The sequence below is a fragment of the Manis javanica genome, chromosome 4 (assembly GCF_040802235.1).
Source record: "Manis javanica isolate MJ-LG chromosome 4, MJ_LKY, whole genome shotgun sequence".
NCBI classification, from domain to species: Eukaryota; Metazoa; Chordata; class Mammalia; order Pholidota; family Manidae; genus Manis; species Manis javanica.
The window spans coordinates 126693714-126706340 of NC_133159.1; the positions used below are offsets into that span (position 1 = coordinate 126693714).

Consider the following 12627-nt stretch of genomic DNA (forward strand, 5'->3'; position numbering starts at 1 on the left):
GGCAAGTTCGTAGATGCTAGCGTAGCAGATGTGCACACTGTTTCACTTTCAACAGTCAAAAAGAAAAACAGTGAGTCAAACTACTTGAGAGTTAACAGGAAAAATTATAAATGCTTTTTCAGCATTAACTTTGGAAGAGGCTTGGGATCCAGTGGTAGCTTCCACCAGTCTAAATGAATAGCGTGGTACCTCTCCCTTACCTCTGAGCTTTATTTCCTACCTCCTGTGTAAAGGGAGGGAGTTAGCTTCCAGGAGGTGGAGGGCAACTTAGCAAGGGCCTTAAAAATGTTCATACGATTGGACCCCAAATTCCACTTCTAGGAAGTGAGCCAAAGAAATAAGGTATGAAACAAAGGGGCAGTCTTTGCAACAGTTAAAAAACAAACAAAAATACCCTAATATTACAAGAGGTATAAAGAGGGGAATAATTTAAAAAATATGGCCATTTGTATGATGCACTACTATGCACCATAAAAAGTCATGTTGTCAGGAAATGATTTGGAAGAAGGTTTACTGTTTTGTAAAGCATATATATGCATATATACAGACATATTATCTAAAGCAATAAATTCATTAAAAACCAGTAGTGGTAATTATTCCAAACGACAGCGTTAAAGATGGGTTTTTCTTCCCTCTCCAAATATTCAGTATTTTCTAAATTTTCTATCCATGTGTATAGATAGTTAAAATTATGAAGGAAAAAATTCGTGTTAAACCAATTAAGCCATTGACCCAGGTTAACCTAGATCCCCAGACAATGCTATCTTCGACCGTGCAATCCATTCTCATACACATATTGTCTGCAACTTAAAAAATTATAAATTATATTACAAACACCAACATAAGACATACACTCCAACAAGAACTTTATAAAACTGTTATATGTTTCCAATTATTAAACAAAAATCTCAAGACTGATATGGGATAACAATAGGTTCCCTGGGACCAGAACTTGTGTATTTCATCATTACTCCTTGGCACTTAATTTTTGAATAAATGACCTTTCTGGCAGTTATTGTTTTACTGCATAAGTTGCTGCCCTAGAAATAATCTTCATGATACTGACTCAGTTAACTATAAAAAGCCTTATTAAAAAATGCGTAATTTCTCTGCCAAAGTCCTACAACTTTTTTGAAGGGTCCAGAAGATCTAGGTCCTAGCGCCAACTGGTTACTAACGGGCTTGCTTGACCATGAATTCTCAACTTCGTTTTCTCCACCAGTGAAATAACGGGTTCACCAGATAGGCTGGCATTCCACAAAAAGGTTACTTGTTTTCACAGGAGTCCAGGGAAGCCTGCCCCAGCCAGCTCCACAAGCAGGATGGGCGGGAAATCACCGCGGCGAGATGCAGCCGATATGGGCTGGAGAAATGTTCAGAGATTCGCCACTTAGCCTCCGCTTCCCGGGAACACACTGTCCTTCCCAGGCCACACCTGCAAGTACCCAAGGGTGGCGGGATGGGGCAAGGTCCCCCTCAGCAGGGAAAGGGTCCTCGCCGTTCTTCCCTTCATCCCGAAAGTCCTCTAGCCCCAAAACCTAGCGTTCGCCCAGTCCCAGGAAGCCCGGCCTCCCCCAAGGGATCTGCGAGCGCGGCGGCCCTCACCCGGGGCTCCCCAGGAGTCCGGGGCCATCCTGCAGTCTCCGCCCACTCCCCGGACACTTCCTGTTCGCAGCAGCTGAATACGGCGCCCCGCGCGGCTCAAAATCCGCGATTAGGCCCGTGAGCGACCGGAACCTGGTTTGCAAAGTAAATATACACTAAGGCCTCAAAACTGTGATAAAGAAAGGAAACCGGACCCCCATGGAACATTAAGTTGGAGCGGACTGCTCCCACTAAGAGATGTGAACAGCTGGGTGCAATGAAAGGAAAACGGGTGTTGAACAAAACCTAAGCATTTTCCTGAGAAAGTGAGAGCATCTCAAGATGCTTAAAATTTACCAAATTTTACTTGTTACTCTAGCAGTTTAAGTTTTATCCTGCTTAAAACAGAAAAAAAAAAACAAAAAACCTGGACTGTAGCGATACACAACTGTATGGATCTACCAAAACTCACTTAAATGAATTTTGATATGTAGATTATACCTCAATAAAGCTTTAAAAAACTTCGGCTTCAAACGGAGACCCAAAGAAGTACACTATATATTATTTGCTAGCAGCCTCCCCTTAAGTGCCATTAAATGGTGCTTTATTATATAGTTACCAAAAAGGTGACGGACTCTTTAGATACAGAAGGAGGGAATTTATTCTGTGCATTTAGCACCTGTTAAATTTCCAGAGAAATAGGAAGGAAAAACCCCCTGCTTTTGGTGAACGCAACTCCGAACTCCTCAGGAGCGCAGGCGTGGAGCTGGCGCGCATGCGCAAAACCGTTACCATAACGACCTAAAGACGCTGCACGGGAGGCTGAGGAAAGTGAACTTAGTCTCCGCGTGATGGAGAAACAAATTTCGCCCGATGCAAACGTGGCCGATCTGGAGCTAGAGGCCGTCATCGGCTTCAATGGTGAGGCTTCGAACAGAACCTCGGGATCTTGTGACACAATCAGGAGCAGTAAGACACCGGGTGCCACCTGGAAGGCAGTGTGGGACACTGGCATGAGCACGAGCTAGGGCCAAGCACAGGGGGCGCAGACAGCCTCTCCAGGACAAAGTCTCAGAGTCACCTCCTTGCCCCGAGCCTCAAGGAGTGGGATGGTTTTTGCCAGCACCTAAAAGGAGCCAAATGCCTCCTCTCAGGGCTGGAAGGATGAATACGGAAGGTTGTGGCCCTTATCCCATTAGGTCAGCTCTCCCGTAGCTCTATTTCCTACGCAGCTCGCAAACCTTCCCGCCCTTTCGAAACCACTAGGTTATGGAGTCTGTATCTGCCGCTGGGACCAACTAACTTCCAAAATAGCAGCTGACGTATCACTGAGAAAGGGCGGGGGAGGGAACGTGTATTTGAGCAACCGTTTGAGAAGGTCTTGTCCTCTAACCCGAAGAAAGGATTCTAACCGTCGATTTCAGGCGATGATAGGAGGTGAAGGGGACGCCAGGGGTAGCTGGAGGGGAAAGATGCTTTGTTCAGAGGAGGTTTGGTTGGTCTGCTCAAATTTTATTTATGCTGCGCATTTGAACATCAAGGGGGAAAAAGGCTGTTTGGTTTTTTTGTGTTTTTTTAGAAGAATGAAAACAAGTATTTCGGTATTTCAGAACGAGCAAACTTTTTAAAAAGTTCATTGTGATTCCTGAAAGCTATAAAATTTTAATAATGTATATGTCGATTAATCAATGACTAAAAATGCTTTAAGCACATTCTGGGACTTAGCTCTTGACTCTGTTTACTTTAGTAGTCTCTAATAGAAAGTGGGCACTTAGTACAACTGAGATATTAGCCATCTTTACAGCTGTTTACCAGACCATTGGTAAAGGAAGTGAGTGACTGATAGTGAGTGCAAATGGGGCACACTGGTTACCAGGGTGGAACCTCAAACAGCTCTGCAACTGCACTCATGCTGTTTTGTAGAGCTCCTAGCATAAATATATGGTATACTGTATCGTGATGTCTTCCATGGCAATTACTAATGATCTTGATCTTTTAAAATGTTCCAAATTAATTAAACTGTTCATACTTTGTTGGTTTTGTGACAATTGATATTATTTCATATAATCAAATATACAGTTGTATGTACATGCTCAATACTTAACTATGCACTGAGAATACAGGGGTAACTACGTACATAAGAAGGGGAGTATAGAAAATTGGAAAAATACAGTGAAACCAAAAGAAAAATCAGCCATTGTTACATTTCCCAAATATATCACTGTTAAACTTTTGGTGTGATCGTTTCAACTATGTATTTACATATAAATATTTCTTATACAGTCTTATGAAGGCTTCAGATGAACAACATTGTGGTTTCAAAATTCACCCAGATTATCAAATCCCCCCCCATTGCAGTCACTGTCTATCAGTGTACTAAGATGCTATAGAGTCATTACTTCTCTGTGCTGTACTGCCTTCCTAAGACCTACCCATATTGTGATTGCCAATTATATTGCCCATTAATCCCTCCCCAACACCTTTCCTATGGTAATTGCTAGTTCCTTCTCAGAGTCTGTGAGTCTGCTGCTATATTTGTTACTTCAGCTTTGCTTTGTTTTTATACTCCACGAATGAGTGAAGTTCATTGGGTACTTGTCTTTATCTGCCTGGCTTATTTCACTATGCATAATACCCTCTAGATCCATCCATGTTGTTGCAAATGGTAGGATTTCTTTTTATGGCTGAAAAATATTCCATTGTGTATATGTACCACATCTTCTTCATTCATCTATTGATAAAAACTTTAGGCGTTTCCATATCTTGGCTATTGTAAATAGTGCAGCCATAAATATAGGGGAGCATATGTCTTTTTGAATCAGGGATCTTGTTTTCTTCAGATAAATTCCTAGGAGTGGAATTCCTGGGTCAAATGGTGTTTCTATTTTTTTGTTTTTTGAGAAACCTCCATATTGCTTTCCACAATGATTGAGTGAATTTACATTCCCACGAACAATGTAGGAAGGGTTCCACCTTCTACGCATCCTCGCCAGCATTTGTTGTTTTCTTTTGGATGTTGGCTGTCCTAACTGATGTGAGGTGATATCTCATTGTCTTTTTAATTTGCATTTCCCTGTTGATTAGCGATGTGCAGCATCTTTTCATGTACCTGTTGGCCACCCAAATTTCTTCTTTGGAGAAGTGTCTGTTCATATCCTCTGCCCATTTTTTAATTAGATGATTTGGTTTTTGGATATTGAGGCACGTAGATTCTTTATATAATTTGGATGTTAACCCCTTATTGGATAAGTCATTTATGAATATGTTCTCTCATTCTGTAGGATGCCTTTTTGTTTTGCTGATGGTGTCCTTTGCTGTACAGAAGCTTTTTAGTTTAATGTAGTCCCACTTCCTCATTTTTTATTTTGTTTCCCTTGCCTGAGGAGATGTGATCAGGAAAATGTTTATATTCAATAGATTTTTGCCTATGTTCTCTTCTAGAGCTTTATGATTTCATGACTTACATTCAGGTCTTTGATCCATTTCGAGTTTACTTTTGTGTATGGAGTTACACAGTTATCCAGTTTCATTCTCTTATATGTAGTTGTCCAGTTTTGCCAACACCAGTTGTTGAAGAGGCTGTCATTTCCCCATTGTATATCCATGGCTCCTTTATCATATGTTAATTGGCCATATATGCTTGAGTTTATATCTGGGCTCTCTATTCTGTTCCATTGATCTATGGGTCGGTTCTTGTGCCAGTACAAATTGTTTTGATTACTGTGGCTTTGTAGTAGAGCTTGAAGTTAGGGAGGGTAATCTCTCCTGCTTCATTCTTTCTTCTCAGAATTGCTTTCACTATTCGGGGTCTTTTGTGGTTCCATATGAATTTTAGAACTATTTGTTCTAGTTTGTTGCAGAATGCTGTTGGTATTTTGATAGGGATTGCATTGAATCTGTAGATTGCTAGGCAGGATGACCATTTGACAATATTAATTCTTCCTATCCATGAGGACAGAATGTATTTCCACTTATTGGTGTCTACTTTAATTTCTCTCATGAGTGTCTTGTAGGTTTCATGGTATAAGTTTTTCACCTCCTTGGTTAGGTTTATTCCTAGGTATTTTACTCTTTTTGAATCAATTGTAAATGGAGTTTGCATGATTTCTCTTTCTGCTAATTTGTTGTTAGTATATAGGAATGCAACAGATGTCTGTGTATTAATTTTGTATCCTGCAACTTTGCTGAGTTCAGTTATTAGTTCTAATAGTTTTTTGGTGGAGTGTTTAGGGTTTTCTATGTATAATACCAAGTAGTCTGCAAGCAGTGACAGTTTAACTTCTTCCTTACTAATTTGGATGCCTTTTATTTCTTTGTGTTGTCTGATTGCTGTGACTAGGACCTCCAGTACTATGTTGAATGACAGTGGTGAGAGTGGGCATCTTTGTCTTATTCCCTATCTTAGAGGAAAAACTTTCAGCTTTTTGCTGTTAAGTATGATATTGGCTATTTTGTTGTCATATATGGCCTTTATTATGCTCAGGTACACACCCTCTATACCCATTTTGTTGAGCATTTTTGTCATGAATGGATGGTGAATTTTGTCAAATACTTTTTCAGAGTTTATTGAGATGATCATGTGGTTTTTGTCCTTCTTTTTGTTGGTGTGCTATATGATGTTGATTGATTTTTTAATATTGTACCATCCTTGCATCCCTGGAATAAATCCCACTTGGTCATGATGGATAATATTTTGATGTATTTTTGAATTTCATTTTGATAATATTTTGTTGAGTATTTTTGAATCTATGTTCATAAGGTATATTGGTCTATAATTTTCTTTTTTTGTGGTGGCTTTGTCTGATTTTGATATTAGAGTGATGCTGCTGACCTCATAGAATGAGTTTGAAGTATTTCCTCCTCTTCTACTTTTTGGAATACTTTAAGGAGGATGGGTATTAGGTCTTCTCAAAATGTTTGACAAAATTCAGCAGTGAAGCCATCTGGTCCAGGAATTTTGTTCTTAGGTAGTTTTCTAATAACCAGTTCAATTTCATTGCTGGTAATTGTATGTTCTCATTTTCTGTTTCTTCCTGGATCAGTCTTGGAAGGTTATACTTTTCTAGAAAGTTGTTCATTTCTTCTACATTGTCCAACTTTTTGGCATATAATTTTTCATAGTATTCTGTAATAATTCTTTATATTTCTATGGTGTCTATTGTGATTTTTCCTTTTTCATTTCTGATTCTGTTTATGTGTGTACACTCTCTTTTTTTCTTGATAAGTCTGGCCAGGGATTTATCTATTTTGTTTATTTTCTCAAAGAACCAGCTCCTGCTTTCATTGATTCTTTCTGTTTTTATTCTTCCCAATTTTATTTATTTATCCTTTGATCTTTATTATATCCCTCCTTCTACTGACTTTGGAGCTCATTGTTCTTCTTTTTCTAGTTTAATTGTGAGTTTAGACTGTTCATTTGGAATTGCTCTTCTCTTTTGAGGAAAGCCTGTACTGATATATACTTTCCTCTTCAAACTTCCTTTGCTGTATCCCACAGGTTTTGGGCTGTTAAGCTGTTTTAATTTCTCTTCATATATTAATTGATCTCTGTTTTAATTTCGTTATTGATCCATTGATTATTTAAGAGCATGTTGTTAAGCCTCCATGTGTTTGTAGGCTTTTTTTGTTGTCTTTGAATTATTTATTTCCAGTTTTATACCTTTGTGGTCTGAGAAGCTGGTTGGCACAATTTCAATATTTTTGAAATTACTGAGGCTCTTTTTGTGGCCTAGTATGTGATGTACTCTTGAAAACATGCCATGTACACTTGAGGAGAATGTATATCCTGCTGCTTTTTGGAGGAATAGTCTGTAGATGTCTGTTAGGTCCATCTTTTCTAATGTATTGTTCAGTGCTCTGTCTCCTTACCTGTTTTCTGTTTGGTTGATCTGTCTATGGGTGTAACTGGTGTGTTAGTCTCCAAAAATGAATGTGTTGCATTCTGTTTCTCCCTTTAATCCCATTAATATTTGTTTCACATATTTAGGTGCTCCTATATTGGTTGCATAGATATTTATAATGGTTATATCCTCTTTTTTAGACTGACACCTTTATCATTATATAATGTCCTTTGTCTCTTGTTACTTTCTTTGTTTTGAAATCTATTTTGTCTCATATAAATACTGCTACTCCTGCTTTTTTCTCCCTATTGCATGAAATATCTTTTTCCACCCCTTCACTTTTAGTTTTTGTATGTCTTTGGATCTGAAGTGAGTCTCTTGTAAGTAGCATATAGACAGGTCTTGGTTTTTTACCCATTCTGCAGCTCTTTTGATTGGTGCATTCAGTCCATTCACATTTAGGGTGATTATCCATAGATATGTACTTATTGCCATTGCAAGCTTTAGATTTGTGGTTACCAAAGGTTCAAAAATAGCTCCTTACTATCGTAGTCTCTTAAATTACTTTATTAGTCTATTTTAAACACAATTGAAAGGTTTTTTTCTCCCCTTCTTCTTCCTCCTCCACTCTTTATTTATTAGGTGTCATATTCTGTACTCTTTGTGTATACCTTGACTAACTTTGTGAGTAGTTTATTTAATTTTGCATTTGCTTAGTAATAAATTAGTCTACTACCTTTACTGTAGGTTCATTTTCTCTGGTGACAACTATTTAGCCTTAGGATCATTTCCATCTAGAGCAGTCCCTTTTAGAGATCTTATAGAAATGGCTTGGTGGTGATGAATTCCATCAATGTTTGCTTATATGGAAATTGTTTAATCCCTGCTTCAAATTTAAATGATAATCTTGTCTGGTAGAGTATTGTTGGTTGAAGGCCCTTCTGTTTCATTAAATTAAATATATCATGCCACTCCCTTCTGGCCTGTAAAGTTTCTGCTCATAGCCTGGGGGGGTTTCCTTTTTAAGTGATCTTTTTTGTCTCTGGCTGCTTTCAGTACTCTCTCCTTGTCCTTGTTCTTTGCCATTTTAATTATGATATGTCTTGGTGTTGTCTTTCGAGGGTTCCTTTTGTTGCATGATCTTTGTGCTTTCATGACCTGAGTGTCTATTTCCTTTGATTGGGGAAGTTTTCAATAATTATGTCCTCAAAGACACTTTCTATCCCTTTGTCTCTCTCTTCTTCTTCCAGTACCCTTATAATGTGAATGTTGTTCCATTTGTATTGGTCACACAGCTATCTTATTATTTTTTCATTCCTAGAGATCCTGTTTCTCTCTGTTCCTCAGCTTCTTTGTTTCCTTGTTCTCTAATTTCTATTTCATTTACAGTCTCCTGTTCCTCATCTAATCTACTTTTAAATCCCCCCATTGTATGTTTCACTTCAGATACTGTATTCTTCAGCTTTGGTTGGCTTTTTTTGAGGATGTCTCTCTTTGTTGGAAGTCCTCCCTGAGATCTTGAATACTTTTCTGTAAATCTGTTTATGACTTTTATTTTGAAGTCATTACCATGAAGATTGGTGATTTCAGTTTCACTGAGCCCTCTTTCTGTTGTCTTTCTTGAATTTTTGTTTGGACCAAATTCCTCTCTCTTCATTTTTTTTTTTAGTGTTTCTAATGGGGTAATAGATTTGTGTAGGAGGCTTCTAGTACTCAGAAGCTCAATTTTCTGTGTGGGAGCCCCAGCTGTTGGTATGCAGTGAGTATGGTACCTGTCTGCCTTGCTCATAGTGTTCTGATTTCAGGTGGGTTGTGTGGGCCATCAGCTGATCACAGGAGCAGGGAGAATAATACTCTATGGAGCTGATGGGCAGAGCTGCCCTCACTCTGTCCTGCAGCAATGGCCGGGCGGAGACCGCAAGTGGGACCTGTGCCTGTGGGGAGGAAATTGCTCCTGGGGCTGGGCTGCTCATGCGCGATGGGCTGCAGGGCTGGAGCTGTTGTGGGCTGAGCTTCCCTCCAGGCAGCCTGCTGTGATGGTGGTGGCTGGTGAACAGGACCAGTGCCTGCCAGGAAGAAAGAGCTCCCAGGGATGGCTCTTGCATACATCTCCCCAGCTGGTCCAAAATAAGGCTGAGCAGGCTGGGTGTTCTCATCCTGCCTATCTGGAAATAAAGTGTGATTTCACTGCCAGCCAGCAGGCCATGTGCCACTTCAAGGAGTCTCTAGGCTGAGTTGCTAGAGAGGAGGATGGAGCATCTGAAGCTCCTGATGGCTCCTAACCTGTTGGGCTGAGGAGGGCATGCTGGGGAGGTATTGTTCACCTGACCTTTCTCCTAAACAGAGAGCACTGGGCAATCCTTGCCCTTCTGGCACCCCTCTCACTGCTGGGAAGTCTTTTCAAACTGGCTGCTCTGCTTTCCTTCTCAGGGGGGCCTGTAGAGTGACTTATCTCCACAGGTGGCTGGGTTCTCAGCCTCCCTGACTGTTCCACCTGTCTGTGTTGTCCAGCCTCACCAATCACCAAGGCACTGTGCAGTGTGGGCTTATGTTCCTGGAGCTGATCTCCAGGGCCACATGTACAGGGTCCTGGGCGTCTACTCCCTCTCTGCTCCGTTCCTCTTCCTCCCACCTATGGTTGGGGTCAGGGGAGGAATTGGATCCCACTTGATCATGGCTTTGTCACGTTATCCCTTTTTGTAGGGTCTTCTCTTCTTTCCCAGATGTAGGTGATCAGTTTTTCAGTCTTCAGGTTGATTTCAGGCCTAGTTGCATTTGCTTTATTTTTGTGTTCTATGTGATTTTGGTAGGAGGTTTTTGCCTCGCCTTCCTACACCACCATCTTTGTTCCACAACATTCCATATAAATATTTTAAAAATAAAAGTGGACTCATGCTATATATATATTCTCTTATAATCAGACTTTTTCCCAGTGCTGTATGTATGCTCTCATAATCAGACTTTTTTCCACTTAACAATATGCTTATAAATATTTTTTAGTGGTACATATACTCTATGCCATGATTTTGAACATAATACTTTAATATAATATTCTGTTGCATAGATATGTGACCATTTATTTAAACAATGCCTTGTTCTTAAGAATTTAGCATAATTTCCATTGTTTTGCATTTATTTTTAGATGATACAAAGAGCATCTGCATAGCCAAACCTTAACTCTAACTGTCTCCTTTAGGATAAAGTCTGAATTCCTCTTAAAGACTTTTAATAAGCCTCCAAATGCTATAATATATGCAACAGAAATGTGTACTAATGTGGAAATATTTATAGTAGCATTATTTCACATAGCTAAAAACTACAACCCAAATTTCCATCAAAAGTAGAAAGGACAAAGAAATTGTGTTATATTCATACAATAGAGTACTCTGCAGCAATGACAAAAAAAATGACCTACTGCTACATGCAACAGTGTGAATGGAGCTCCCCGACATAACATTGAATGAAAAGATTCAGACACAAAAGAATACCTACCATATAATCCCATTCATATGAACTTCTAAAATGAGGAAAATTAATTTATGGGAATAGAAGTCAAAACAGCAATCACCCTTTGGGAGATGTAGACTGGGAGAAGGCACATGGGAAATGGCTGGGTTGTGGTAGTAATCTACTTCTTGGTCTGGGCTATCATTAAATTGGTGTGTTGGTATTAATAAGTTTTCTGTATTTTTGTCTTCAGTGAAAAATGTTTACTTAAAAATGCTATAGTCCTCATTAAAGAGAATAAGCAAAACGTTATGAAAGTTTGGGAGAAAGATTCTATTCTAGGCTTGAGTGAGGTCAAGGAAGGGTCAATTCAAGTAATCTTTAAAGCTGGGTAGAAGTCAGTGGGTAAAGACTGAGGAGCAGAATATTCCGAGTAGCAAGAATAGTGTGAACACAGGAAGAAGGTGGAGAATGTGGGGCCTGATTGGGGAATGGCAAAAATGGCCTCGGTTTCAGAGACCGGCAGGATTACATAGGAAAGAGGGCTTGAAATTTGATTTCAGAGGCCTTAAAACCAGGTGTGGAGAAAATGGAAATTTCTGACCAGGATTCCCCTGGCCTTAATAGCACCTATTGTATATACATTTATATAAGAGCCTGTTCACACATCTATGGGGCCCTTACTGGGGACAGAGAGGCTCCTCAGTCTTGGGAGTATTGGCCTAGGGGAGAGGCGGAAAGAAACACCCATTTTCTCAGGTCCTCAGTTCCTTGCACATAATTGGTCAGGCATCTGCCAGTCCTCAGAGGCCCACTCACAGAGCTCCTCCCAGTGCTAGGGGCGGGGAAGTAGAGGGCCCTGAGAGCGGGGAGAGAGTGGTCTGAACAGGAGCCGTGAGAATGGGAGAGAGCCAAAAAGGCAAGTGTGGAGGGAGAACTAGGAGAGAATGGCGGCTGGCAGAGGGAAGCCGTGGAACCCCGGAGCTAGGAGAGGAGTAAGCCTGTGCTGGAGAGCAGGAAGGAGCAGTGCCCGAGCGAATGAACGTGGCATGAACCCCTCCTGATGCCCCAGCTTCCTGCCATTGCCTTTATTCTGTCTCACCAGATTTATAGGGAACTTGCCCTGGGTGGGGAATGTCCTCCTCCTGGATCAGTACAAGGTAATCGTGTTTATTTTTCATGTGGAAACAAATGAGGAGCAAAAACAAAGCCCCTTTTATCATTGTGACACTAGAACACTCATTGTAGTTATGCAAGTTTATGAATTTTAACTTGAGAGTATAAATATATAACTGTACTTTATTCTTCTAGGTATTGTCTTTTGACAGGAATTTTTTATTTAATCAAACCAAATATAGTTGTGTTGCCTATGAAAACATTATAAAACTGTAGTTCCTAAGAGTTTGTAATGACACAAGAATAGCCACATTAATCAATTAACTGGAGTAAATAAGCCCATGATTTTCCTATTTTGCAGAGTCCCTAAACTGAAAACAGCAACAATAACTATATATAAAAAATGTGTACATTAACAAAGTAATAAACATACTATATATATCTATACTATATATAAACAACTTATATTATATACTATACTATATAAACATTATATACAAAACAATTTGCATGTTTTATCTTACATAAATAGCAGCATATTGTGCACATGTTGAAACCTGCTTTTTTCACCTGACATTATTTGTGCAATGTATCGATGTTGATTCATGTTGATTAATTCATGCTAACCCCACTATTCCCT

General features: G+C 39.7%; 1 protein-coding gene and 1 long non-coding RNA gene across 4 annotated transcripts in view; one reads left to right on the forward strand and one right to left on the reverse strand.

The window, feature by feature from the left end:
- Positions 1 to 849: 849 nt before the first annotated feature.
- LOC140849030 (uncharacterized) lies at positions 850 to 1683 on the reverse strand. Its single transcript, XR_012130481.1, has 2 exons — positions 1606 to 1683; positions 850 to 1435 (listed from the first exon to the last, which is right to left on the reverse strand). It is a non-coding gene; the product is annotated as an uncharacterized lncRNA (long non-coding RNA).
- A 669-nt stretch (positions 1684 to 2352) lies between these two features.
- The window catches only part of LOC108390216 (cilia- and flagella-associated protein 52), a 51448-nt gene continuing 41173 nt past the window's right edge, over positions 2353 to 12627 (forward strand). For 2 of the 3 annotated variants that reach the window (XM_073234827.1, XM_073234828.1), the window contains exon 1: positions 2353 to 2505. In XM_073234827.1, coding sequence (XP_073090928.1) covers positions 2436 to 2505 — 70 coding nt within the window. In that variant the 5' untranslated portion in view covers positions 2353 to 2435. Of the gene's footprint in view, positions 2506 to 2911; positions 3022 to 12627 lie in introns of those variants that run through there. The other variant, XM_073234829.1, reaches the window with a different exon arrangement.